The sequence below is a fragment of the Thunnus maccoyii genome, chromosome 11 (genome assembly GCF_910596095.1).
Source record: "Thunnus maccoyii chromosome 11, fThuMac1.1, whole genome shotgun sequence".
Taxonomy (NCBI): domain Eukaryota; kingdom Metazoa; phylum Chordata; class Actinopteri; order Scombriformes; family Scombridae; genus Thunnus; species Thunnus maccoyii.
The window spans coordinates 18,762,290-18,788,050 of record NC_056543.1 but is presented as its reverse complement, the minus strand read 5'-3'; the positions used below and the strand labels follow the sequence as shown (position 1 = coordinate 18,788,050).

General features: G+C 38.5%; 1 protein-coding gene and 1 long non-coding RNA gene across 2 annotated transcripts in view; both read right to left on the bottom strand.

Annotated features, from left to right (window-relative positions):
• The window catches only part of agps (alkylglycerone phosphate synthase), a 31,577-nt gene extending 12,369 nt beyond the window's left edge, over window positions 1-19,208 (bottom strand). The window contains exons 1-12 of the mRNA XM_042426023.1: window positions 18,958-19,208; window positions 14,566-14,655; window positions 13,230-13,320; window positions 13,000-13,120; window positions 12,760-12,834; window positions 11,639-11,710; window positions 10,455-10,534; window positions 8,951-9,031; window positions 7,645-7,770; window positions 7,205-7,313; window positions 2,073-2,200; window positions 966-1,017 (exon numbers count right to left, since the gene is read on the bottom strand). Of these exons, the coding sequence (XP_042281957.1) occupies window positions 966-1,017; window positions 2,073-2,200; window positions 7,205-7,313; window positions 7,645-7,770; window positions 8,951-9,031; window positions 10,455-10,534; window positions 11,639-11,710; window positions 12,760-12,834; window positions 13,000-13,120; window positions 13,230-13,320; window positions 14,566-14,655; window positions 18,958-19,193 (1,261 nt within the window). The 5' untranslated portion in view covers window positions 19,194-19,208. The remainder of the gene's footprint in view (window positions 1-965; window positions 1,018-2,072; window positions 2,201-7,204; window positions 7,314-7,644; window positions 7,771-8,950; window positions 9,032-10,454; window positions 10,535-11,638; window positions 11,711-12,759; window positions 12,835-12,999; window positions 13,121-13,229; window positions 13,321-14,565; window positions 14,656-18,957) is intronic.
• A 2,889-nt stretch (window positions 19,209-22,097) lies between these two features.
• LOC121906940 lies at window positions 22,098-23,575 on the bottom strand. The gene is made up of 3 exons (XR_006098770.1): window positions 23,370-23,575; window positions 23,164-23,218; window positions 22,098-22,346 (listed from the first exon to the last, which is right to left on the bottom strand). It is a non-coding gene; the product is annotated as an uncharacterized LOC121906940 (long non-coding RNA).
• Between the last annotated feature and the right edge of the window lie 2,186 nt (window positions 23,576-25,761).

Genomic DNA, 25,761 nt, shown 5'->3' with positions numbered 1-25,761 from the left:
GTTAACTCCCCTCTCTGTGGTTTGGTCCTATTTTTTTTACATATCAAAACACATTGTGCTACTGACTACAACATTCTCATTTTTCATCTTGTGTGTCAAGACAGGGAGTACTAAATTGTACTTGTAGTCCCAATCTGAAAGGGACCTGTGAATACATCAACTCTCCTTACTCAACATCCAACATGATTAAAAGTGAGGACAAGCCACTAATAAGCCCAAGAAGGTATCATAGAACCACGAGTTTTAGTTATTAGTGAAAAACCTGGTCGCTTCATCTTCCCTACTTAATGCTAAGAAGTGCCTACTCTGTGAAAAGTGGAAATATAGAGGAGATAATGAGATCCCTGGAGAGTGGGGAACTTTATAGAGATCTGTGGTAATGCCAGATGCATTCCACTAGACCCTAAGAAACAACATCATAAAACTTCAATGTAACAACTACTTCATTTTGGCCGTGGTCATTTTTCATCTTGCTTCAGTTCTTTTGGTTGTGTGAGTGTGTGTTTGTGCAACTATTCTGCTGCTGAAATAATAATCAATTTAACAATTCTGTGTTGTAGAAGGCAAAATCAAATCGTTGCATGCTGTACTATTGCCATTCATTGTTCTTTTCTCAGAGGTATACAGTACATCAATGAAACAGAAACACAAACACTGGATACAGTACGAGAAACAAATTTCAGCTCAAAACAAATACGAGTACTATTATGTTGCTGGTTAAAAGGATGCCAAGTGCCACATGCTGCAAAGCTTTAATCAAAGCCAAAGTTTACATCTGGGCCTAGAAACAAAAAAAACTTCCTGAAGATTAAAACCAAGTCACATAAAGTCCTACTTGTGGAGGGAAGGGTACCACAAAGCACTCATAGGCCCCTAATGAGAGTGATGTTCTCATTTAAGAGCAGTAAGATGTGATACTCTAAGTGTAGGCTGGGCTTTACTGTGAATGATCAAACAAAACTTACCAAATTTAAACTGTTCATTATCCATGAGTCGTATAGATGCCGGAGCACACCTCTGTAAAAAGAAAACAAACAAAAAAAATGAGGAAAAGAAAAAAAAAAGGAAGGTCCATATCAGTCTGTTAATGATTCGGCTAAAATAAAGCTGTCAGATTATATTTATTGGTGTCAACATTGAGAGCAACAGTTGGAGCTTTAGCTTCAAAGCTTTTGGTTTCTTGTTTGACATCCTGAATATACAGTCTACAGACTTTACTAAGTCATTCTTGTTGCTTGATGCATGTTGGAGGCAAATGGCGTTCGAGATCTGACACTTATGACAAAGGCTCAGCTTGACCTCGACTTTGACTTGACTTGTTTTCTACGTTTAGATTTTAGAGTCTCCAATTCATCAGACCTGCATGTCGGTGAGAGGAAACTGAAGGAAAGCGATCACAAGATAACATGCAAACCCATTTGAGCCGTTTTGAATTCTTACTATTCAGGCCCTGACAAAACAAAGCTAACGTCAAAGATCTTGTGCTGAGATTGACTGACATATGCGCCACTTCTTGTCTTCTGTTACAAGTTGCACTTGCACAGAAAAGATTACAGCTCACAGCCAAATGACAACCAGCCAATCGCTGTAACTTCTCAATCTGGTTAACTGGTCTCCTCGTATGTTGTGATGCAAACTGAGAATAGGTTACAAAAAAAGGTTACAACTGGAACGCTTCAGTTTTTACTTGCGCTGTAGTAGCATTATAGGTGTTTGAGAGTAAAAGCCAAAATGACAGGTGAGTAACTTAAGATGCTGTTAATACAAACTAAAAACTTTTTGCGGTATCGTATCAGTAAAAAGTCTCAACATAGATGTCTAATTATGTGTTTTACTGTGTAACAGCTAGAGAAAGTGTTGAATTTTTACTACTGGGGATAGCTTAGCTTAGGCTGGTTAGGTTTTAACGAGTCGAAGATAAAAATACAACACTTGGCTGCTTTTTTGTCGCAGATCAGTTTTACACAAGTAAGTGAAAACCTAGATGCATGTGTTGCAGTTTGGGCAAAACTTACACCTCAAACACACACAGAAAGTTTCCAGCCATGTTCCAGGAGAGATTATCATGTTACCTGTTTGGCAACTTCTCGAAGACAGGCAACTCCCTGCTCAAAATTAGGGAATACCACCGAGCCATATTTCTGATATTCTGGGATTGGCCGAATCTTCATCGTTACTTCAGTAACTACACCCAGGGTTCCTGTGGAAAATCACAGTGAGATTTTGAGTGAGAAAAAGAAGACGGAAGTCAGTTCCCACAATTTATATGACCTAACCCCCTTATAGAGTGGAAGTTAAGACCATTTTACAAGGTTCTGGTACATGTCCCAAGGGTCCTTTGGTTGACCTTTGTCTCACATTTCACCGAGTGGATCTGGTTTTCTACCACACACTGGGGGACAACTAAGATTTATCAGCTGAGAGCATGAGGAAGTAAAGCAAGTCTCTATCAAAGGCAGCGAGGCCAACAGCAGCACCACATATACAGATACACCTAAACCTCTGGCTGACCTCGTGACCTTGAAAACTGTCGATCATTAGCTGCTGCTGAAGGAGTCACATTGCATGTCTGAAAACCAGAGTATCTACTCTCCCTCACACAGCAAAGATGTCTGGGATTGATAGTAAAAGAACTGCTTTGATACAAACATCCAAGTTCATGGTAAACTGGGGAATATTGTTAGTAATCCCTTAAGTCTCTAAACCAAGATATTGCGTTGACAATCATCTTCCACAGTTTCACATGCTGTAACAGTATCTGCTCATTTTGTGACGTTGGACAGACAAGTCTGTACGAGGCAGTTCACTTAAAAGTTTAAAAGCCACGATGAAATGTATAAAAATAAAAATGGAAAACTTGCGAAGTGTGACCAGAAAATTAGAAACTGCTGCACAATTTGATACAATCAGCATATAAAACCCTGTAATAAATTCTACCTTTGTGAAACTTATGATTTTAGATTGCTGTTAATTCAATTCAACATTACATTTTACAAGGTTTTTTTATTTCTGGGAGACATGTTTGCCTATAATTGAGAATATATAGTTGAGAGGCAGACAGGAATGGGGTGATAGAGAAGAGGATAAAATGCAAAAGAAGTTGTGTCTTAACCCTTAGGCCACCCTGAAACCTGAATAATGAGGCTGTAGTTCGTGGTGTTGTTAAACTAGATTGCATAATGCTGTAAAAAAAAAAAAAAAAAACTTTCCGTACATGAGTTGGATAAACCATGCAGTCTAATGCAACACAACCACCACAAAATACACCCTTAAATGTTTTACATAGTAATAAACTGTGCATATAATGACTGAATTCCACAAACATTTGGATGAAAAATAAATGTAATTTTCGTTAAGTAGTTGATCAAGTAATCTGTAACGTACTGGAAAAGACAGGAGGACATGAGAGCCACATGGAAATGAGGCTGACTTTGACTTTGTATGGGCTGACAGTAAATGATACAAAGTACACGGTGAGAAAAAACAAACAATTCTTCTTTCATCCTAATGAGCACTAAATAGAATATCCAACCCAAACTATAATGATTGTTTCTACTAAAAATCACATATCTAAACCATTGTGTGGATGTATATAGAAAAGAACATCAAAGATAACAAGGAAATGACAATTTAAGCATATTTTATCTCAAATATTTCACTCTGTGTTGTGGACACCAGCAGTTAGGTTCAGTTAAATGTCTTGTTGCTAGTAGCAACCGCTGCTGCTACAGTGTAACTGACATAGTTACAGCTACCATTTTGTCTGTGACCACACAAATGTTCACACTAAAATTATACTCTGAGAACTTATGTGTTGCTAATACAACATCCTGAGTAAATGTTTTAAATATTTTACTCTTTTAACTTCTACTGTTATGATTTGGTGCATATTGTTACTACAGTAGATTAATTACTAAGTTGTGCTTCCTGTGTTGTTGTTTCACTGGTGGCGTGAGAGACGACGTAACAAATTTGTGAGTCTATATTTTTGTGAATCCACTTTTCTTGTTACTACACTAATTTATTTATATAATAACTTTAGTATAACTATTGATTATGGTATCTCATCACTATTATTGATTTTGTTGCATTTTATCCCGTAGTGTTTTCACATTTTCACAACTGCTTCCTGTATAAACCAACTCCCATCTTCAGCTGTTATTGGGGTGTGTTTATGTGTGCTCCTCCAACTGTGATCTCATATTACACTCTATGTATGTTAATACTGCATTACAGTCATTTTGTGGGGTGCTGGAACAATTTGCTGATTCTTTTTTGCTCATTTTAATCATCTATTTATTGTTTAAGTCATTTATCAGCACAATATTGATGCTGGTTTCAGCCTCTCAAATGTGAGGATTTTGCTCCTTTTTTAATGAATATCTATCTATTTTGGTATGTTTAACAAGAAGTCACAGTGGATTCTCATAAATTGTAATGGGTATTTTTCACTATTTTCTGACATTTAACAGACTCAACAGTTCTGTATTACTACAGCCGGTGTCCATTTAGAGATGCATCTCTCCTGAACATTGCTGGTTCCATTAGCAGGTTTCCTCAGCATGTTATAGTCGTTAATGAGCCCTCTAAAGTGACACTACATGTCACATGCCGCTCCCCAGTGGCCCAGTGAAAAACAAGCGACTCCATTATACACCTCAGCCAAGAAAGACCCTCAGGCTCCTCCCAGCTGACCTTAGGCAGGAGGAGCCACTGAGAGAGGGAGCAGGGAGGAGTTGGGGAGAGAGAGAGAGAGAGGGAGAGAGAAACAGAGAGAGAGAGAGAGAGAGAGAGGGTGGAGCTAGAGTGCTTAGGCAAGAAACAGAAGGTGAGCGAGTGAGAAAAAAAGGGAGGTAAGAGCAGCAAGGTCAGAAAAACACTCATGAGGATGAACGCAATGCAATGAAATGCTAGAGTGCAGTTTAAGCCATTTTTACTGTGACGGTCTTTACTAAACCAGCCTCATCTAACAGGATTGGTATTTGGGGAGAGGGACTATTTGACTTCTGCTTTTAACATAAAACTTGAGTGGACAATCACATCCCTGAGCCTTGTGAAGCCACCACTTTAAAATCAAAGAACTGACTCTGTGCATTATATTAGGACTGGTTGGCTTCACACACCTACATTACAGCCTCAATGGTTAGGAAGAGTTTCAAAGAGAAAGGGATTATCATTGATTATTCCAATCATTCTTTACACTGGCTGGAGCAGGGACGGGGGGGGGGGGGGGGGGGGGGGGAAATACTTTGCATGCAGGCGACTTCAAGGTCAGAGAGATAGAGAGACCCGGTAGTTGTGCGGTGAATGAGAAGCTTGAGGTTTCACAGTAATTTTAATAAAATGGATGCGTTCCACTTAACATGCAGAGCGTAGTTGAGGGGTTTTGGTGTGGTGCTTTGTTGTTGTTGTGGCCTACTGTCAGACTGCAGGATGAGGTTTCTGGGGGTGAGGAGGTAGATAATTTTAATGGGACCAAGCGGTGTTGTGACCTCTTAGTTCCAGCGTTAGGCCTCCCAGAAGTACTTGCACTCCCATAGACGTGTGGTCTTGTCCCATCTCCTTCTGCACACTTTTTTAACTGTATCCCTTTTATTAAATGAACTGTACATCTGGTCAAATATTAAGACATCATATAGCATACTGCATATTTTAAGACCACAGTAAGCAAACACGTAGGGCTGCTAAAAATGATTAACTATTATTTTTATTATTGATTCCTATGTGGATGAATCTGTTCTCATTTGGTCTGTAAAATGTCAGAAAATAGTGAAAAATTACACGTCAAGTTGAAGGGCTTTAGGAAATTGTTTTCAAAACAGCTTGTTTTGTCCAATCGACAGTCCCAAACCCACATATTCTTGGTTTACTCTCACATAAGAGAAAGAAAAGCAGCAAAACCTCTTAATTGAGATGCTGAAACTAGAGAATGTTTGGCATCTTGTTGGAAAAAAATGACTTAAATGCTTAATCTATTATCAAAATATTTACTGATTCATTTTCTGCTGATTGAATAACAGTTTCAGCTCTTAGCGACATATTAAATTGAGCCAAATTTACAAGCCGATAAGGCTCCATTTTTGTTGTTGTTTAAATGACCTGTTGTATTTGATCCCTCCTGAATTCTACTATAGTACAATGCCCAGATGGACTGATGGGGACTTTATAATTAAAGGGATCTAAAAACTTGAGAAGTCCATCAATTTTACATCAGTAGAAATGTTGACAAAAACCCCGATGCATGTAAATTATTCACCTGTCACTGCTCTACACATTTGCCTTTTGGAGAGGTTCGGTTAAGGAAAACTACATAAACTCTATATAACTCACAAGTGTTCATACAGACAGAATATAAATCATGCTGACTTAACATAAAATATGTCAAACATGGAAAGTGTCTGCCAAAATATGAAGCCTGATTGTGACCAGTTTAAACAGGTCTAGGAAGAGTATGGTTTATAGTGTATAACTCAGAGTCAAACTGCACAGTCATGATGCAACTTTTAAAGGCTTAAGTGTATGAAAATGTATTATGGTAATTTATAAATAAATATCAAGTTTCTTTTAAAAAAAGCAGTTAGGCATGAATGAAACACATAAATCACTCTGGCTGACAATTGTTAATAATCATATTAACTAGTAATAATACTTTCATAATGTTGAAACATTTTCAATAGTTGTCTACAATTTGTCACTTGTAACTATATTTTGGAATACGTTTTGAGTTTGATCTTATATACTGGTCTTTTCTTGGTATTAAAATCAGTTCTAATGAGAACAAATAGAGATTTCTGCAGTGATCCCAGCTCAGTCAGGGAGCAGATTGCTGAGCTTTGTAGGGCGAATATAAAGTTTGTATCCACAGCTGTTTAACACAGTGACGCCAAGAGTCTCTGAACCTCCTCATTATGTAGGGGGAACCTGGCATATGGCAGTATTCTCTGTGGGCATTCACAAGGACAGGGCACCGCAGATGGGGTGGGGAGGGCTGGTTCCTAACTAACACCCCTCCAGATCACTTTTCCACCAAAGCTGGTTAATGTGTAAGAGGCTCAGAGCATGAGAACTGTCCCGATGTTGCTGTTTTATCACAAAGACTTAAAGACATGCACACAAAACCCACATTAACACATGACACATGACACAGTTGCACATGTGCCCACATGCCTCGGTGAAGTGAAATCACATGAGAAAGTTAGCTAACCCTCTGAGCCCAAGATGAAGTGGTGAACGTCTGGCCCTGTCGACATGCGAGGGCCCTGACAGCTCTTTTCAATCACACCTCGTGGAGTCACCATCTTAATGTGGACAACCTATTAAATCAGAAACATCACAAATGACTGGATTGAGAAACAAACATATAAATAGTAACAAACTTTACTGTCAAACATTTACAAACTGTAACCAGTATTAAAATCCTATTGGCAAAAAATAGATATATTTGGGATATCTCCATGCCCCACGTGAACATATTTCATAAACAATTCTGTAGCCGCTGCATTTTGGAGGTGAGGGCAAAGTCCACCAAAGTTTAGCAAATAATTTCCTTCCTAATGACTGTGCAGTAACTTGTTTGTCCTGACTGTCATGGCTGGTTTGAAACAAACATAAACAGGAAAGTAAAGAAGAGAGCACGTGACCCACCAGGTCTTCAATATTGCCGTAGATGTTCTTCTTCATGCCCGATGCTCTGGTTGCTACCCAGCCCCCGAGGGAGCTAAACTCCATGGAGTCGGGCTCATGCCCCGTACAGTAGCCGCTCTCATTAAGCTGTGAAAAAAAGAGAAAAAAACAACGAAATGCATTTGTTGCTGCAAAAATGTTTGGGAAACAATGACTTTGTAAACCCACAAGAATGTTTTAATAGCAAGAAAAAAGAATCAGCACGCAAAGGGAAAAAAATAATTGCGGGTCTGCTGCAGAATTTGACTGCTCTCGTTATGCTGCAAAGCTAAAACTCAGGTTTTATGGCATCATAGATTTTTACAACAGTCTAAAATAAACCAAGTGGAAGGAGCGTGAAAGCGCTAAAAAGAGAGATCAGTACATTATTTGGGCAGTGCCAAACTCCACTGTTTGACTGTTATGTGCAAAAATAATGGCTGAACACTAGTGCCGTGTTTAAGCATTTTTATTCGTACAGGTAAATTAACAAATACAGATATTTCCACACATTTATGTGAATCTGTAAATTACATAGACTCGGTCTCAGACAGTCGTGATTGCTGTATATCCAGCTTCCACAACCCCACCCAAACCACAGAGTACTGCGAGTGAATTGTAAGTTTCTTGCCACATAACAATGTGACAATGTACTTTTGGGATTATTTTGGAGTGTCACACAAAAAGATGCACCATCCGTCAGGTTTTGAGGGGAATCATCATCAGGAACACACACATTCTCCTCAAGGAAGCTCAACCCCTAAAAGACTGCATCTTAAGGCAGAACATTGAAAAGTAATAGTAATAATAATAATAATAAGGACCTTAAAGTACAACAACAACCCCCACCAGAGGCACTCATCACAAGATGGGGTAACGTCAGGCCTTGTTTTATCACAGCATTCCCCTGGAAGGCAGTTTATAATGCAGACCCATCTGCTCCATCAAAATGGCCCAGTCTAAATGCAGAGGTGGAGTCTGCTTTAGATGCTACACACGCATTCCTCTACATCAAACGCCTGCTCCTTCTCCATTTTTCTGAATTAGCTTGATGATGCCATCTGCTCAGGACCACAACCTCACTCTCTAATCTCTCCCCTTCAGCACTCTGCTCCTGTCTCAAACTCCTCCCTAAGCACCGTCAGACCTTCTGAGCAAAGAGTACCCAAGGTGACTGGGCATGGACAACCTGCATGTGAGTGGTCACACAGCTTGATTGTTGGCACAACATTTCACATTCATGTAAGCTCTTTCGGTTGATGAATATGGATGGATGAGCAGTACTTACCAATCTCTCCAACTCCTGACCGACGATGCCAGCTTCCACATGGGCAGTCAAATTTTTCTCGTCAATCCAGAGGATGCGGTTCTGCAGATGAATGACAAACAACAGCATGACTGAGGAGGTCATAAACAATCTGTGTGAATGCTTTATGCCAGGAAAATCTATAATCTGTAATAATGTTTCAGTTTGTCATCCAATCAATGCAGCTTATAAGATCTTTGAAAAAACATTCTTGTGTGTGCCATCTATACTCCAAACCTGCCTGCATCTGTTCTGTTGACTTAAAATATCTCAGGCTCAGGCATAAACTGCTCTCATCAGCAGTCCGTGGAGAAAGTCCCTTGGCAGTTTGCTTACAATACTGCAAGTTTTACACTAGTATGTCCTTATAGCCTGACTGTCACATGTCTGAGATAAATGTGTACAGAGAGGCAAGGGAACGGAGACAAGAGTCAGTGTCCTCAAGGTTAAACTCAATTTAACATCTAATTCCAAATATATACCTCTTATCTGGGCTGCTGGGCACGTGCCTACCCCTACCTGCAGGAGGTCATTTCACACCTGCCATCAATTATTCACCAGAGGTGATAAAAGTTTATGTTCCTACCATACTGCTTCTTTCATGTGCTTCCATTGGAGCCACCTCACCTCTGACCCCTGACACAGAACACTGGCCACTGGTGTCTGGCACCAAACTCCAGGACTAGCAGCATCCAGACGGCTTATATATCATCTTCATGTGGGCCTGGATCAAAGGGCTATAGTGTGCTGGTGATGATATTCACTATTTTATATTCTATCAAATGAAACATTATCATGTTCATGGTGAGAGCTCTGTTATTTCATTAAGAGTCATGGCTGATGCCAAAGTATCATATTTGTGTCCAAACTGGACACAACGTATATATTTGTTCAAATTAAGGCTGCAACTAATGATTAACTTTATTATCAATTGCCATTCTGAATAATTGTTTTGTTGAAAGAGTTTCCCAGAGCCCAAAATGATGTTTTAAGTTTAGTTGTTTAGTCTGACCAACACTCTAAAATTAAGTATTCAATTTACAATCATAATACATCATAAAACAGACAAAATATAATGCAAGCCATTACAGTAGCCCTACAATAAACACTAACTTTGAGAAAGACAAATGTTTAATTTGTGTTCAGACAGTGTCAGACTGATGAATCATCATTTTTGAGGCAGCAGTCTGTCATGGTGCTGTGTTGCATTACATTATATTAAATAGCATATTTAATAGTAAATCTACCTCCATGTACCTAAAGAAAAAAAAACACTTTTAAAGTTAATGTAAGCCAGTACATCACTACTAAATACAGCATACAATGACCACAGACATGCAGTCTCAATAGAAACTCGACATTTGAAGTATCACAGTGCGAAAATTGATGAAAGTCTATCAGCCTGCATTTGATTTGGTTTCAGGTTCTCTTGCCATTAATTAGTGAAGATCAGCTCTTATGAGTACAGACAGAGGTGTTTACATACCATCTGTGAGGTATCCAGAGAGACAATGGAGCGAGTTTCCTCCGGGGGGCACTCTAGGGCACTAGAGACACTAGTCCCTCCTGGTGGAAAAAACAAGAGGAGTTATAATCTTAAAAATATCTGAACGATATGAAAGCCTCCAAATGGACCACGTGAATATACTGGACAGTTTCCTGGTGTCATGTTTTAACACACACACAGCTGCCTATCATGTCCATCCCTCAAACTGTTGCTTCTTGCACCTGTATAAACTCTGCATGAATCCAGGGCTGGGTCCTTACAGAACAACACAAATTAAATACTGACTAAAATTTGTCCCTTGCACCAAGTATCAAAATCTGTCAAGTAATTAAAGTTGGCATCAAATACTTTGTCAGGTTTTGTTTACATCTTTTTTGATCATAAGTTTGGAAGTTTAAACCATTTCACTTTAGTAAAGTTCTTGTATCACTTTTTGTATTAAGACAACATTAAGCAATGCTGTATTATATAACACAGCAGTTTAAAAAAAACCACATTATATCAAAGTAAGGTATCAATCAATCAGACTTTCTCTTATTTCAGAAAGTAATGTAGACGAGCTGGGCACTTTAATATGTTGAAATGTTTGCAGTAAAAAATGTATAAAACACAGCAAGTAGGTTTGCAAAGTGAAAATAGCTAATCCTCAGAATATAACTGATTACATTTTGTAAAAATGACTGGAAATTTTTGTTGCACAAATGTATGACTGATCTTTATTGATTATATTATTCTCATGAAACTGTTCAGAAATTGCATTAATACTTTATAAGATTAATTAATTTCTGCCATTTTGCCGTTATGATATAGTTATAGTAGTGAGTAGTAGTGATTAATAAAGACACCAGGCTAGAACTGAACTAGAGATACTGTGATTACATCATATGCTTAGACTGATTATATATTTTTTTTATTTGTTTCAGTACAAATACAGTACAAACACAAGAAGACATGAAATTCTGCATAGCGTCCTGTCTGCAGGACCTTATTAACAACATTGACTCAATAATTATATTTGAGTTCACCAATTAAAAAAAATTCACCAGCATAGGATGTGAATAAATAATACATCAAAGAACATAAAATATAAATACACATCTAGCATCCTGAACAGTACAACGCTGCCAATGATGCTGATTAGAGTCTTTTATTTCATGACTCACCTCCGTATGGTATCAAACAAACATTGTGTTTGCACGCCAGTTCCACAATTTTCACTACATCATTGTGGCAGTCTGCAAAGACACAGAATATTGTTTTTTTTTTAAATTACAGGCCATCACAGTAGAAATATTTCCATTTGCCATCCTCTATTTCATTCATAAATTAAACCTTCTCATAATAATAAGAGTCGACACATTGCGAAGGAAATACAGGATGGCACACTGCACTACATGTGTACAGAAGACAATAAATAAATATATACGGCCTGAGCCATTAGGGCAGGGGGAGCAGCAGGAAGGCAGGGTGCATTGTGATTTGCCTGATGGTTGTGATTTGCCCGGGGCTTTCCTCGGGCGGGGTCAGACTGCGTGAAGCTACGCTCTCTGGGGTGGGATGTGCTGGATCGATACATACATGCTTTAGCCAATCACAGGGCCCACATCCATTCACAGTGGAATGGTGAGTGAGTGGGAAGAGCGGCAATACCCACCTACATGGATGTGCTTTACTGGGCTCAAGTGCTTTTAGAGGCGGTGAGAAATGCCTTAATTCTGGTACGTTTTGTTATCCAATTAAACACACAGCTTCGGCCTATGGATCGCAGTTCAGCAGATTTAACCTACACTTAAAATACACGGCTTGACTTGGGGGGGACAACGGAGGAATGCAAATTACAGGTTAAAATATCCATTAGATACTTAGTAAATAAGAGTTTGTGTGTATGGTAGGAAAAATAAAAATTAGGTGCCAGTATGGATGAAACTATGCTTACAGTTGCTTGGTGATTTGCTGCCCATTTGGGAGACTGCTAATCAAGTTTCGACCATCAGTCAACACTCATTTGCATGATAAAATAGTGCCAGCCATAACAACAGAAAACCAATCTCAGAATCATAATTCATGGGAGTATTGTGCGGGGCCAGACCGTGGAGTATTGGGTGTCAACCGTCCTCCCCCTGACGCTTCTTATTAAGCTTCCACTCATACATATTAATATCCCTGCCTCTGCAGAGATTAACCCTTTAAATCACCAACGCCAGAGGGGGATATCAGCCGTGATACGTGGGAGGAGAAAAACAGACCAATAAAAGCAGAGAGATGACACAGCTTCTGAACTCACTTGGCCATACCACCATGTCTGGAATACGACCGAATTTCCCTTCTCGCAGAGCAAAGATCTCATGTAAGCAATGCCCTGGAAGAAAATACAGGAATTAGGGATTAGATGACAGATCATTACAATTTAAAACACTACTGCTGGATTCAAAGTCCAGGGTTATGCAGGTTGCAGTTTACAAACATTAAAAGGTTACAATGTGGGTGATTTTTTTTTTTTTTTTTCCCTCCCAGCATGCCTTACCATGGGCACGAAACACCCGGTCCTCTGCATCGTGAGAGAAGGGAATACTTGTGGATTTCAGATCGTCCACGAAGGCCTCGTTAAGAGTGGGAGGCTTTACAGCGCTGCTATTCAGAATGGGCTGAAACAAAACAAACCATTGTAGTTAGTTGGTTGTGGCAGCTGTGACTGAGTGCTGTAATTTTGCCATTCACTAAAAGACACAACAAATAAACATGAATTGCACTCACTGTTGCCGGAGTTTTGTGCTGCAGACTGGCTCCAAACGTGCTTTCAAACCAATCTTTAAGACCAGGGATGATCATACCACTTAATCTATACCTGAATTGTGTAAAAAGGAGAGACAGACAGTCTGAATAACCAATTTAAAAAAAAAAAAAAAATCAACTATGCCTCATGTATTAGTGATTTCCAGTAGTGCAAGTCAAAACCCTCAATTGAAAAGATCTAAATGCTTGACTGGGCTTATTCATTTGGAAAATCAGATCTGTGTCTAATAAGAATAGAGTGTGAGGTTTGACTCCAATGAGGTTATTTGGGAAGCAGAGCAGCAGTGACAGTGCTGACCGTGTGATCGCTCTCACCATCCCTTGCATAATTGAGCTGCTGGCACAGCCTGGGCCAGCCCATCTGTGGTCTGCCTTTGTCCAAGAAACCATGAAACACACTCTATAATAAAAAAGCCTCTGTTACAGTGAGCGCGGAGGAGGAGAGCACCGTCTCTGACATTCATTCAACCGCGCCCAAGCCTCAGTCACTGTACGCCGCCCAGGTAGCTTTTCAGTGGAGAGGGCCACAGAGCTGTGGCAACTGCTTGCACAAGAGGAGACCATTTGCTGCACAACGTCCTGTTCAGCTCAACTCATTGCTCAAAGTACGTTGTGCCAATTCTCTGCGTTTGCAATCTGACAGGCAAGGCTGCTTGTTATTACAAAAACAAGGCCCATCTCTATCTCTGCTCTTGTCATGTGAAACAGAGATAAAATGTGGAGCAGAGGACATAAATATAAAAGAGCTATCATCTCTGGTGCCAGTGTAAACTGAAGCCAGGTGCAGTCAGGTTGAGGACAACAGGCTTTGTGTGTGAACACACAGACATTCAAACTGAATCTCTCGTCTCCGACAGTCAAATGAATAACTCCTCAGAGACACATCAATAATTACTGACATAATATCTTCCATTTTTGAGCAAATTGGAGAGAGGCTTCTGTTAATGAGCAACAGAGTTTGAGGCACGCTGAAAATCACAACCAGTGACCTTCTCAGATGACATTTAACAGTTCAAATGCCTACCACTAGGTGGCAGTAGCACCACATTGCTGTGAGTGTAGGAAGGAGGCAGCAAATGATTTCAAAAGCTGGGTTCACAGTATGGGCTGAGAAAATGATCAATGCATAACTCCAGCCTCCAGTCACACGGAGAGTATGAATGCTGGACCGAGACACAATGGCTGTACTAAAATAAGATCTGCAAATGAGATCTAGTACTGATTGGTCTCATAAATAAATTATCAACAGATAAGCACAAACTGTACACCAAGGAACTGATGTGATATTATACTGTACCTTTTGCCGGTAAATTCTGCTTGACCTTTCTTGTTGAAAAGGAATTTTGAATCGCTGTATCCCCAGCCGTTCCATTTCATAATCTCCTGCCTTTGGAAAAACAAATATTGGCAGAGGTTAAGTTAACAACTCATAATCCTTACACTAAAGTTAAGATGTGACATTAAATATATATTCAGAGAAAAAAGCAACATATTAATTTGATTCCTAGGGGAGGTAACCTGTTATATTCTTAATTTGTCACCGTGATAATGATGATATAAACTTGATGCATGATAACGGCTTGGCATAAACAATTTCACCAAGACAAAGAGAGAAAGAAAATTCCTTCCTGGTGATCTGATTCTTCATGTTGACATTTGAACACCCAGGCACACGGCAGTTTGCTGGGGAAAGTGTCACAGTTTTCTTATTTTATTCAGTTATGCACAACCTTTTCAGTCATCTGAGGTGGGGTTGGCTATCAGTTGGCAAATATACAGTAGGGGAGGCTGCAGTCGACAGTATTATCTGGTTGCATACAACCACATAACGCTCAGCACACAGGCATGCAAACACACAGCTAGTTGACATGGAAATGCAGAAGCAGAAAAGAAAACTTTCACACAACATATCCATCGTCAAAGGATGATAGCCAAAACCAACAGACACACCCTTTGCTGTTAGACGTATCCCTTCCAACATGTTAAAATGTTTTACATTTATGGCACCCTGTAGGGTATCTTATCCAGAAGTAAATTCAGCACTGCTCAGTTTTTGTGATTAGGTCAAAACCATCAGTTCGAGAGACATTTGGAAAACTAAGGATGCAACTTTCTCTCCCAATACCGATGCCTGAACTCCACAGTATCGATCTCATAGCAGTGATCTATTTTACCCCAAAATTTAAGAATCTGATTTTTATTACGTTGTCAAAAAACCTTATTATTTAGATCCGTCACATCATGGCTGATACACAATATGCTTAATAATGTCAGCATTGAATGTGGCGGCTGAGCTAATAAGCTTTAGGTAAAAAAAAAAAAGCAGATATCTACTTTAACAGCAAACAAGAACCAGTCATACTTTCTGTCCTTTGCTGTAGAAACATCAGCCACACTGGAACGTAGCCAAGAGGCCTCTAAATTGGTTCCCCCAAAATGGCTGTGCTTACTATGCAAAGAGTATGTGGAATTTCTCAAACAAATGCTACTATGCTATTACTGTTGAGGGCTATTCCACTATAATCACTGTCTTCACAACCAAAGACAATGCTAGGAAGGGAGCTCTGCAACTATAACTCATGAGTCACTCAGGATGGGACGCTAACACGGTGAGGTAAAAGCCATAATTAAGATTAATACCTGTCAAATGGGGCTTCCTATAAATCCAGAGTGAGAGCAGAAAAAGAGAGTGACACTGAGTCCTTCGTGATATTAATCCTTGACACCATTGATGTGCTGCTGTCATGGCTGCTGACTAAATATGTATCAACAAAAAAGGCCAAGTGTTGTCAGTGAGTACAGACTGTTGTTAGTAACAGACACTTTAGTCTTTTGTCTGAAGAAGCAAGAGTAGATCCTTATGAATTCGTTTTGATAGGCTGAGTCAGAGATGCTCTTTCACATCTGTGTGCATCTCTCTAATTGATAGTTGGATTAAATTGTGATGGCTAAACACACTCCAGGTTTTATATTGCCACTTGATGTACACGTGTTTCATCTATTTTTTGTTCATGTTTTTTACATTTTATGTACATTAGCCTGTGTGATGTAGTCTGTGTGTATTCTGTGTTTTACCCGTCTTGTTAGCTGCAACACAAATTTCCCCTTAAGAAAAATAAAAGTTAATTTTGAAAGTTAAAGTTGAATAAAAAAAATCAATGTGGGAGTAATGTTGCAGCAGCTTTAAATACTCAACTGAAATATATCCTATCAATATCAAATAAAAGAAAAAAAAAAAACTGCACTACCAAATATTTTTATACAGTTTGCTGCTTGAGTGTGCATTTAATGCTTAATACTACAGAAACAACTACAGATAAAAGCTGTGGATAATGTCAATCATAGCCAGAGACTATGATCCATGATGAGGTAAATGAGAGATAAGTGAAGACACATTTAAGCTGTTTACTGATAGCAGAGGAGGTGTTGCAGACATCTTAAAATAGATGTGTAGATGAACACAGCTGATTGCGCCTCTCAATATAATGAAAAACAACTCAACAGCACCACAAACTACATCCTCCAAAATGTCTGTGCAGTTGCATCAACACCTTTCTAAAACAATTTCAACAAAAACTGAACATTATCACCATTAAAAAAATTAAAATCTAGTTTTGTTTATGCATTATTTTGGCTAAGTGTACTCAATAAACTGCTAGTTAAGTATATATAAGGCACTGCTCATCCAAATGAAAACATATCCCTTTAACAATGCATCGGTGTCTGAGTGTTTCACTGAATTGTTGATAAATCTGGAGCCGAGATCCCACTCAACCGGCAAATCAGGATTTTTGCCTGAAACCACTTAACTGACCACACAAGAAAGGCAGAAGAGTGGATGTCTGTGAAATGGTACAAAGGCTGAACTGAGGAAATCTCTTGGTACTTCTCTAAACAAACCGGAACTATTTGCCATTTTATTATTACGGGACGGTATGTGGTTAAGTACTAATAAACAAGAGGAAGTGCCAAATGGGTTCCTGTTAGAGAGACATTATATATTTACCAGTTTATACTTTGCCTTTTTCTGATGTCCCATGTACTATGTGATATGAAACCTTCTGACTGTTTACTTATCAAACTGCGTACACAGAAAACTGGGAATGCTCAGACTGAAGCTCAGCAAAATATTTGGTGAAAAGGCCATGGCTGCAAGACATAACATTTTACAATATTATCACAATATCATATTGACAAGAACACAACATGACAGGTTTCACATGGCCAAATTCCGTAAAGGACTGGTTAACAAATTTCAATGTCATATGACTGCTGAAAGAGGTTTTTTTCTTGCTGTAATCATTCCTCCTGTTCATATTGGCTATTAAATGTGCTTTCAAAACCCACAATGTGTCCACACAGTCATTTTGTGCACAAAATAAAAGCTTATCTGAAGCTTTTGTGAGGCTTCAACAGTCTGAGTTAGTCATATCAAGCCGCATTTACAATCATTTGTTTTTCCCTGTTGAGCTGCAGTGGAAGTATAGTAACAAAAAGAGGGACTTTGGCACTAAAAAGACTGTAACATTGAAAGACATCAACTTGATATGACTCATTTGGACGGCTGAAGCTTCATATTAGCTTATGATAAACTTTTAAAGACATTTTTGCACAGAGGGAGAACTGTGGATTTCATCCGTCATCACTTACACATTAAGTGCATTATGTAGGGATCTTCTCATGTCAGTATGAGCAGCAGGAATGATTACAGCAAGAAAAACCCGTTTCAATGTTCATTTCTGCACCTGATTGTTGTTTTAAGACGGTCTTAAAAAATTGTGAAACCACCCTTTTAACTCTTTTGCTCATTTACACAACAGCCCCAGCTGTTATCTGGGGCTGACACTAGATGTCAGTACAGCTTGGTGGTGTTTCCTCAAGAGGAACCGGGCTACACAATAGGTTGAAAGTCAGACCACCACTTGTCCCGGCCAATCAGATCAGCAGAGGAGACAGAAGTTTCACTGTCTCCCCCGTCACTTGTTACAAACTACATGCTTTTCTGAGTCGCCCCATATCTTCAAATCCCTTCAAGGACTAAATCTCAATTATTCGCCTTCAAAACATATGTTAGCATGTTTACTTTAATAATATCAACTGAAATAAACCATATAGCTCACGTACTGTTATTGAAAGTCAAAGTTGGTTAATCAAACAGCACATAATGACTGTTTATTGCAATATCAGCTGCAATGATATTCGACAAGTTGCATTTAAAGTGTTGATCTAACGGACTTCATCTGAGGCAGCAGAAAATGCCAGAAGATTAGCCATAACGTTAGCACTCATGTTGAGCTTTAACAACCTCATTTAACACTGACAATTATGATATAACAAATTAGATTATCTATCAAAAAGTCACAGAGATAGCTGCAGCTGACTAACTTTAAGAAAGTCGACTAAACCAACGTTAAACTTTTGAATGTGTGAACCTAACCGCACCCACTCCGTTGCGAATGAATGGCTAGCTAGCAGGCTAAACTAAAAAAAAAAGAAGACCCGCTTTCCTCATGTCTCGCTAAGTTATTAAGGCTTGGAAAAAGGGTGAAATACAGTCAGTCATTGTCTGTCACCCCGCTGGTTCTTGTTTAGCTGGTAACCCGCTGATGTTTGACTTAATAACTAGCTAAAACCACAGAGGATGGACCCTCGTCCACCGCTCGTCCACCGCTCCATCACAGCCTTGTACCTCCTCCTCGGCACCGTCTTCTCCTCAGTAACGTTGGACACATCTGCCTTGCTTCCCTGGGCTTTGCACTCCGCGGCTAGGACGGCCGGTTCTCCATCCACCGGTGTCTGTAAATGTCCGGCAATTATCCTCAGTCTTTGCTGTGCAACCCTTAGCCTGTCGGAGCTGCCGCCGCCGCTGCTGTTGGACGCCATGCTGCTTCCGTGTTTGTGAAGGGAGGGAGCGGATGGATCCATGAGCGGCTGTCAGAGGTCAGCGCAGGGAAAGTGTGCTGCGTTCAGAGCCCGTCGAAAATATCACAATCTGTCCACATGACTGAACCAAAAAAAAAAGGGGGGGTAAATGCCCTGTCTGGGAGAATGGAAATTTTCTGTTGCCACGTTTGGGAGTTGGAGAAATAGTATATGATACATTATAGTCAACTCAAGTCGAGTCAGTTTTATATGTACAGCTAAATATCACAGATAACAAATTTGCCTCAGGGGGTTTTACAATCTGTTCAGCAATACCACATCCTCTGTCCTTAGACCCTTGATTTGATTAAGGAAAAACTCCCTAAAAAAAAAACTTTAACGGGAAAAAATGGAAGAAACCTCAGGAAGAGTAACATAGGAGGGGTTCTTCATATTTATTATAAATCCTTTATAATTTTGTTATCCTGTTCCATGCTGTATTTATGTAATTTGTCTTTCTCGTTCTATTATGTACACACAACATCTACTGCACATCTGTCCATCCTGGGAGGGGGATCCTTCCTCTATTGCTCTTCCTGAGGTTTCCCCCGTTAAAGGTTTTTTTTAGAGTTTGTCCTTATTTGAATTGACCATCTATGGATAGAGGATGTTGTATTGCTGTACAGATTGTAAAGCCCCCTGAGGCAAATTTGTGATTCAGGCTATACAAATAAAATTGACTTGACTTGACTTGACTTGATCCCTCTCCCAGAACAGACAGACATGCAATAGATGTGTGTACAGAATAGAACACAATTTACAGAAATACAGCATGGACAAACAGGATTACAAAATTATAATGGATTTATAATATGAAGAATGTGATCAAGAGGACGCTGAGCAGCTTCCAGATGCCGCCAAATGGAATAGAACCTGAGCCATGCGACCACCATTGCCATGGCGACTTGGGAGGAGGACAGACTACACATGCAAACAGGAGAGAAAGAGACAGGACATCATCCACACAGGAGAGAGAGACATGAGGTGAGGCTGAAACTTCTGCAGGAGTTAGGGGATTATAGAGAGGATTATGAAAAAAATTATAACACAATGTCATTTAGTAAATCTAAGTTACTTTGTGGTATGTTAAATGTTTATTAGGTGCGAAATAATTAATCAATTAGGTGACTGACAGAATTAACTGTATGTGATTAACAAATTTGTTAACTGAATACATTAAATTTTCTTTTCCATCATATGCTACTTCTCTAACTCCCAAGCATGGCAACAGAAAATTTCCATTTTCCCAGGCAGGCATTTGCCTCTTTTTGGATCAGTCATGACCCAAAAACACATTTGTTAATCAAATACTTGTTGCAAAATATTTGCCTGTTCTAGCCTCTCAGTTTTGAGCATTTTCTGCTTTTTATTGTCTTACATGATAGTACATTTATATTACATTTTGTCATTTGGCAGTCACTTTTATCTAAAGGGACTTTCAAGTGAGGCAAGAGGAGCATTAGAGGACAGTGACTCAAAAGAGCCATGGTACATTTTCTCAAGTAATACAGAGAAAGAGCGCTAGACAGATGTTTTATTATTATTATTATTATTATTATTATTATTAAAGTAAGAAATGACAGGAAGTAGACAAGTGCATAAGAAATACCAGAAACAACAGGTGAGGTGAGTAAACTGAATATGTTTAGGTTTTGGACTTTAGGTTGGACAAAACAATCAATGAAAACAAACTCTTATTGGCAGATTAATCGGTATAAAAAAATAAAAATAAAAAAAAGTATCCTTATTTGCCACCCTAGTTCAGATATATGTAAGTTTAGGTGTGGTGCACATGGTTTTAGGTCAGGGCAAATATGAGGGAATTACACTTCCACCTGTTATCATTATAAGGCTCATAATAATGCATTGATCCCCAGTACAAAAATGTTTTTATTGTATGTTTTTATTCTCTCTTTGTCTCACTTTTAACCAGAGAATTAGGCTAAACATAGTTACACCGACATGCTCTTTACATTCTGGAATAAGAGATTACAAGGAGCACCTGAAGGCACCATTATACGTATTTCCCAGCATGCCTTGCTGTATAGGACTGGTTACATATGCTCCATAGACTGTTGAAGCTGGCATTTACCGTCCATTTGCATAAACTAGTTGTGAGGAAATGACAAAAGGAATCCAGCCCGACTTCTTCTATGATTACATGACTTACCATTCAAGAGGACAAGACGTCACGTGCTAAAAAAAAATAGATTTGGATAGTTTAAAAGACTATTGAAGTGAAATGTTGATTACAAATGATACATTCATAAACTGCTTGTCAAGTCAAATACTAAAATGATGAAATGATGAAATTAAGCAAATGCAAATGAACAAATGTTTGATTTGGGAGAGAATAGTGTAAAAACAGTGGACCATATGGAAAGAAAAGTGTAAAAATACAGCTGATTAAACATATTTTCATAGCAAGTTTTAATTTTGCACATTTTCTACCAAGTTGCCTTCATATATTGTAATATTTGACTGAATATTTGAAACTGGATGGTTTAACTTAAACCTGTGATGATAAAGCTATAGTTTTAGGCCAATAATTTCAAAAATTGTATTATGCACCACATTTTTAAAATGCATTATGTAACTCACTGTGACAATCAAAGCAGCTTATGTGTTGGATATGTAACGTGGGTTTAAAAGCTGAGAATAACTTGAATGTGACTTCACTGTTTACCTTTCTACCTCACCTCCACTGAGTCACCTGACCAGCTTGACTACTGTTTCCATATGGCACACAGCAGTGCTCTAGTCTAAGTAATGATTTAACGCAAAGTTAAAGTATATAAATCACCAGCAACTGTACTGAGATCATGATACCATGTTTAAATCATGTTTAAGTTATCAAAAAAAAGGACAGAGGCTGCAACAAATGCTTAAAACAGAGAGGAACTTTATTTGAGTAAACAGTCATTAGTCAACAGAAATATTGCACCGTGCAATAAACTAAAATATCCAGATGCTTGAGGATTTATTTCCCACATGGTCAAAGTATTAACTCCCAAAACAAAGTTCTGTAATGCACTGACTGCAAACAATTAGAGTCTGAGTGTATCACAGAACTTTATTTGGAAAGCCACAGTGCCACCTCATAGGTTTGTCCTTGTGCAGAGCCTTATCCACCTCACGACTGGGTGCTCCTTTAACCTGTAGCAAGGGACAAAAACCAAGAGAATGAATTATCTTTTTTTATTGTCTCTTATATTGCCTTAACACAAAACATTTAATTTAATGACAGCAGATTTCACCTTTAGAATGAAGCTAGTGTGACTTATATGAGACTAGAGCACAAGAAAGTTACGAGCTGAACGCTTTAAGGACTGGGCCTAAAGCCTTGCTGTGTGGTGGGTCCTCCCTATAGAGTCACACAGGTAGAGCAAACCAGATGGAGTCTTCTTTCACATTGTCAGTTCTTTACCCAAATGATTAAATGATTAAATATTACTAGTTGTGCATGTACAGTAGTTGACCCTTTAATTCATACCCAAAAATGATCCATATATGTATTTACTTACCTCTTAAAGCTTGACCATCTGTTTGGTTGAAAAGTTAACCTATTAACCAGTCTCTATATCAGCTGATATTTTTTGAAGTTTCCAGTTTTGGTGGTACTTCAAACTGTATTAAGATTATTTCACTCCTGTGCCACTGTGTCATTGATTCTACCTGTTGAGCTTTGACAACTTTTTCCCGAATTCAGCAGGCCCCTGGAGGATGACCTTTTCCCCAAACAATGTAGATAAATATGATAGCAATGAGGAGTGCAGAAGGCCAGCTGAGCTCCAAGGGTATTATGTTACTCCAGTTTAAAGGTAGTTAGTACACTTACCAGTTCAACAGCATTCAAGTGACAGGAACTTTAGAGGTGCAACATAATTAAACAAAACAAATCATGCCATGTTTCAATCATTACCTTGAAAATGATTAGAAGTTATATGAGAAAGTCCTGCAAGTCATACTGTACCTGATATAGGTAGACGCAAGGCACCAGCTGCAATCCAACACGAGGGGCAAATAGTCTAGATCATAAAATGCAAAAGCAGAAAAGCGATCTGAGGACATTGCAGGCCACGGATAGATTCGCAGTGCAAACGCCTGTTTTCACTGCGGTTGATGTCCGTCTGCGGACTTGCAGCGCTCTAATCGTAAGGTGGCTACAGCCGCTTTTACCTTTTCTTCCCCCAGTCCTGTGCAGTTCACTATATGCAGCTGGAAGAATGTCGACGTGGAGCTGCCAAACGTGAACGCGTGCTCATGAACGCGCTCGAGGAGGGAAAAAATTGGGCTTTTTAGTGTAATTTCACGCAGTGGCACAGTGGGCTGCACTTCAGTGTGAGGTTCTTTGCAGATAGGTGCTAGAGCCAGGAGCCTGTCTTATTACCTTGACATATTTTGAAAGCTACTTTACATCGCGATCCGACTTCTTATTTACGCTGAGGTGTCAGTATGGCCTACGTTTAATTAGCTGTGTGGATTTAATAAACCTTAACAACTTTTTTAAAAACAGGAGTAGTCTTGGATTGCGAGTTCATTTTAAGTTTAAATTTCGCAGTTAATGGCATATTAAACTGAAATACAACACGTCCGTCCACCAGAGGTTTAAGAACTCAGATATTTCACAAGTAAAAGTAAAGCGAAATACTCTCCTAATTATTAAGTACAAATCCTTCATTCAAATGTTTACTTGGGTAATATAAAAGAGGAGGCCTATTATCAGAAAATTAAAAGCAGTAGATAAAAATAGTCTATTCAAATCCTTTACCTAGTAAAAGTAGCAATACCACATTGTAAAAATACTAGTATTACTAGAAAAAAAATACTTAAAATATCCAAACTAAAAGTATTCACAATACATAATGGCCCCTTTCAGAGAGTTACATACACTTAGGGAGCCCTCAAGGTCCTAAAAGATTTAATCTTATTGGCACAAGATAGTATTTCATGTGCACAAGTTATTATCAAGATGAAAAATATTCTTTTTTTCAGGATTTCAGGAGCTCTCCAGTTAGTTTTGTTGCAGGAAAAGTTACAACTTTATTATTTTTACTAGTAAACTCATCCCAGCAGAGCTTTGTATAATTCAAACCTGAGCAGGTCTAATCTGCCACATAACTGAAAACACCTGTATGTGTATACATGGCTTTTAATCTTAAATAATGCATCCTATTTTATAAGTTGATCATATGTTTTGTAGGTAAAACAAAGTAAATAGTAATTATAGTTGAAATGTAGTGAAAGTAAGTAAGTAAGTAAATGTAGTGGAGTACACAGCCTACCTGTTAAATAAATGGAGTAAAGTGCAATATTCCCACCTGAAAGGAGCAGAAGTTAAAGTACTGTAAATTGGAAATACTCAAGTAAAGTAGAAGTACTTAAAATTGTATAAAGTACAGTACTTGAATAAATGTACTTTCCGCCATTGACTTAAAGTAAAAGTACTCAGTATGGAGAACGCCTTCTTTCAGAGTGGTAGGTATTATAGTAGTCTATATTATTGGATTATTACTATTGATACATTGACATTTAAGTAGCAATTTAATGCATCAATGTTGAACCAGTTTTAACTGCATTTACTGTTGGGTTGTTAAATCTAAAGCACCAGTAGTGGAAGACATATTCAGACCTAATACTTAAGTAAAAATGGTAATACCACACTTTAATGATACAAACTCCATTACAAGTGAAAATTCTGCTTTCAGAACCTAAAGTACAAAAGTTGTATCAGTAAAACATGCTTAAAATAAGTAAAAAAAATAGCCTCCTTATTAGCCCCTTAAACTATATAATTATGTGAAATGTTATTGTAATATTATTACATATGAATTAATGTTAAAGCAGCATTTAAATGTTGTAGCTGTTAAGAAAGAGCTAATTGTACCTACTTTATATACTGTAGGGATAGTTTAATCAAACAAATACATTGTATCTTATTTATTACTTATCACATGTTTTGTATACAAAATCTTAATATGTAAAGTAACTGGTAACTACAGCCATTAAATAAAGTGAAAAGTACAATATTTCCCTCTGAAATGTAGTGAAGTAGAAGTATTAAGTAGCAGAAAATGGACATATGTTAGTACAAGTACCTCAACATTTTACTCTAGTGAAATACAGTACTCAAGTAAATGTACTTTGGTCATATGTAACTGGACATATGTTTTGCTTGTGTACAGATTTGCATATTTATGTATCAAAGTAAAATAATTGTATAGTGGAGAAAAACTGTTCAATCCAAACTGTATTTGAGTAAGTGTACATAATTACTTTCCACCACTGCTGTCCACTCAACTCATTAGTAAGTTTACAATAACTTCATAGGTTACACTACTTTTTCATTTTCTAATCCAACAAAATCTTTATTGTCAATGTATCAATTTTAGGACAATTAAGATGAATATACAATATGCACTAAAGCATATCTGGCCCCTATAACAGTTTTGTGGTGGTCTGCCAGTTGCAGTGGGTCTGTCTATAGTGTTTCCACATCACAACGGGACATTGGGGCCCCAGGGCCTCCACGTCCACACCGAGCTGTGTGACCAGCAGGGGGCGCTATGAA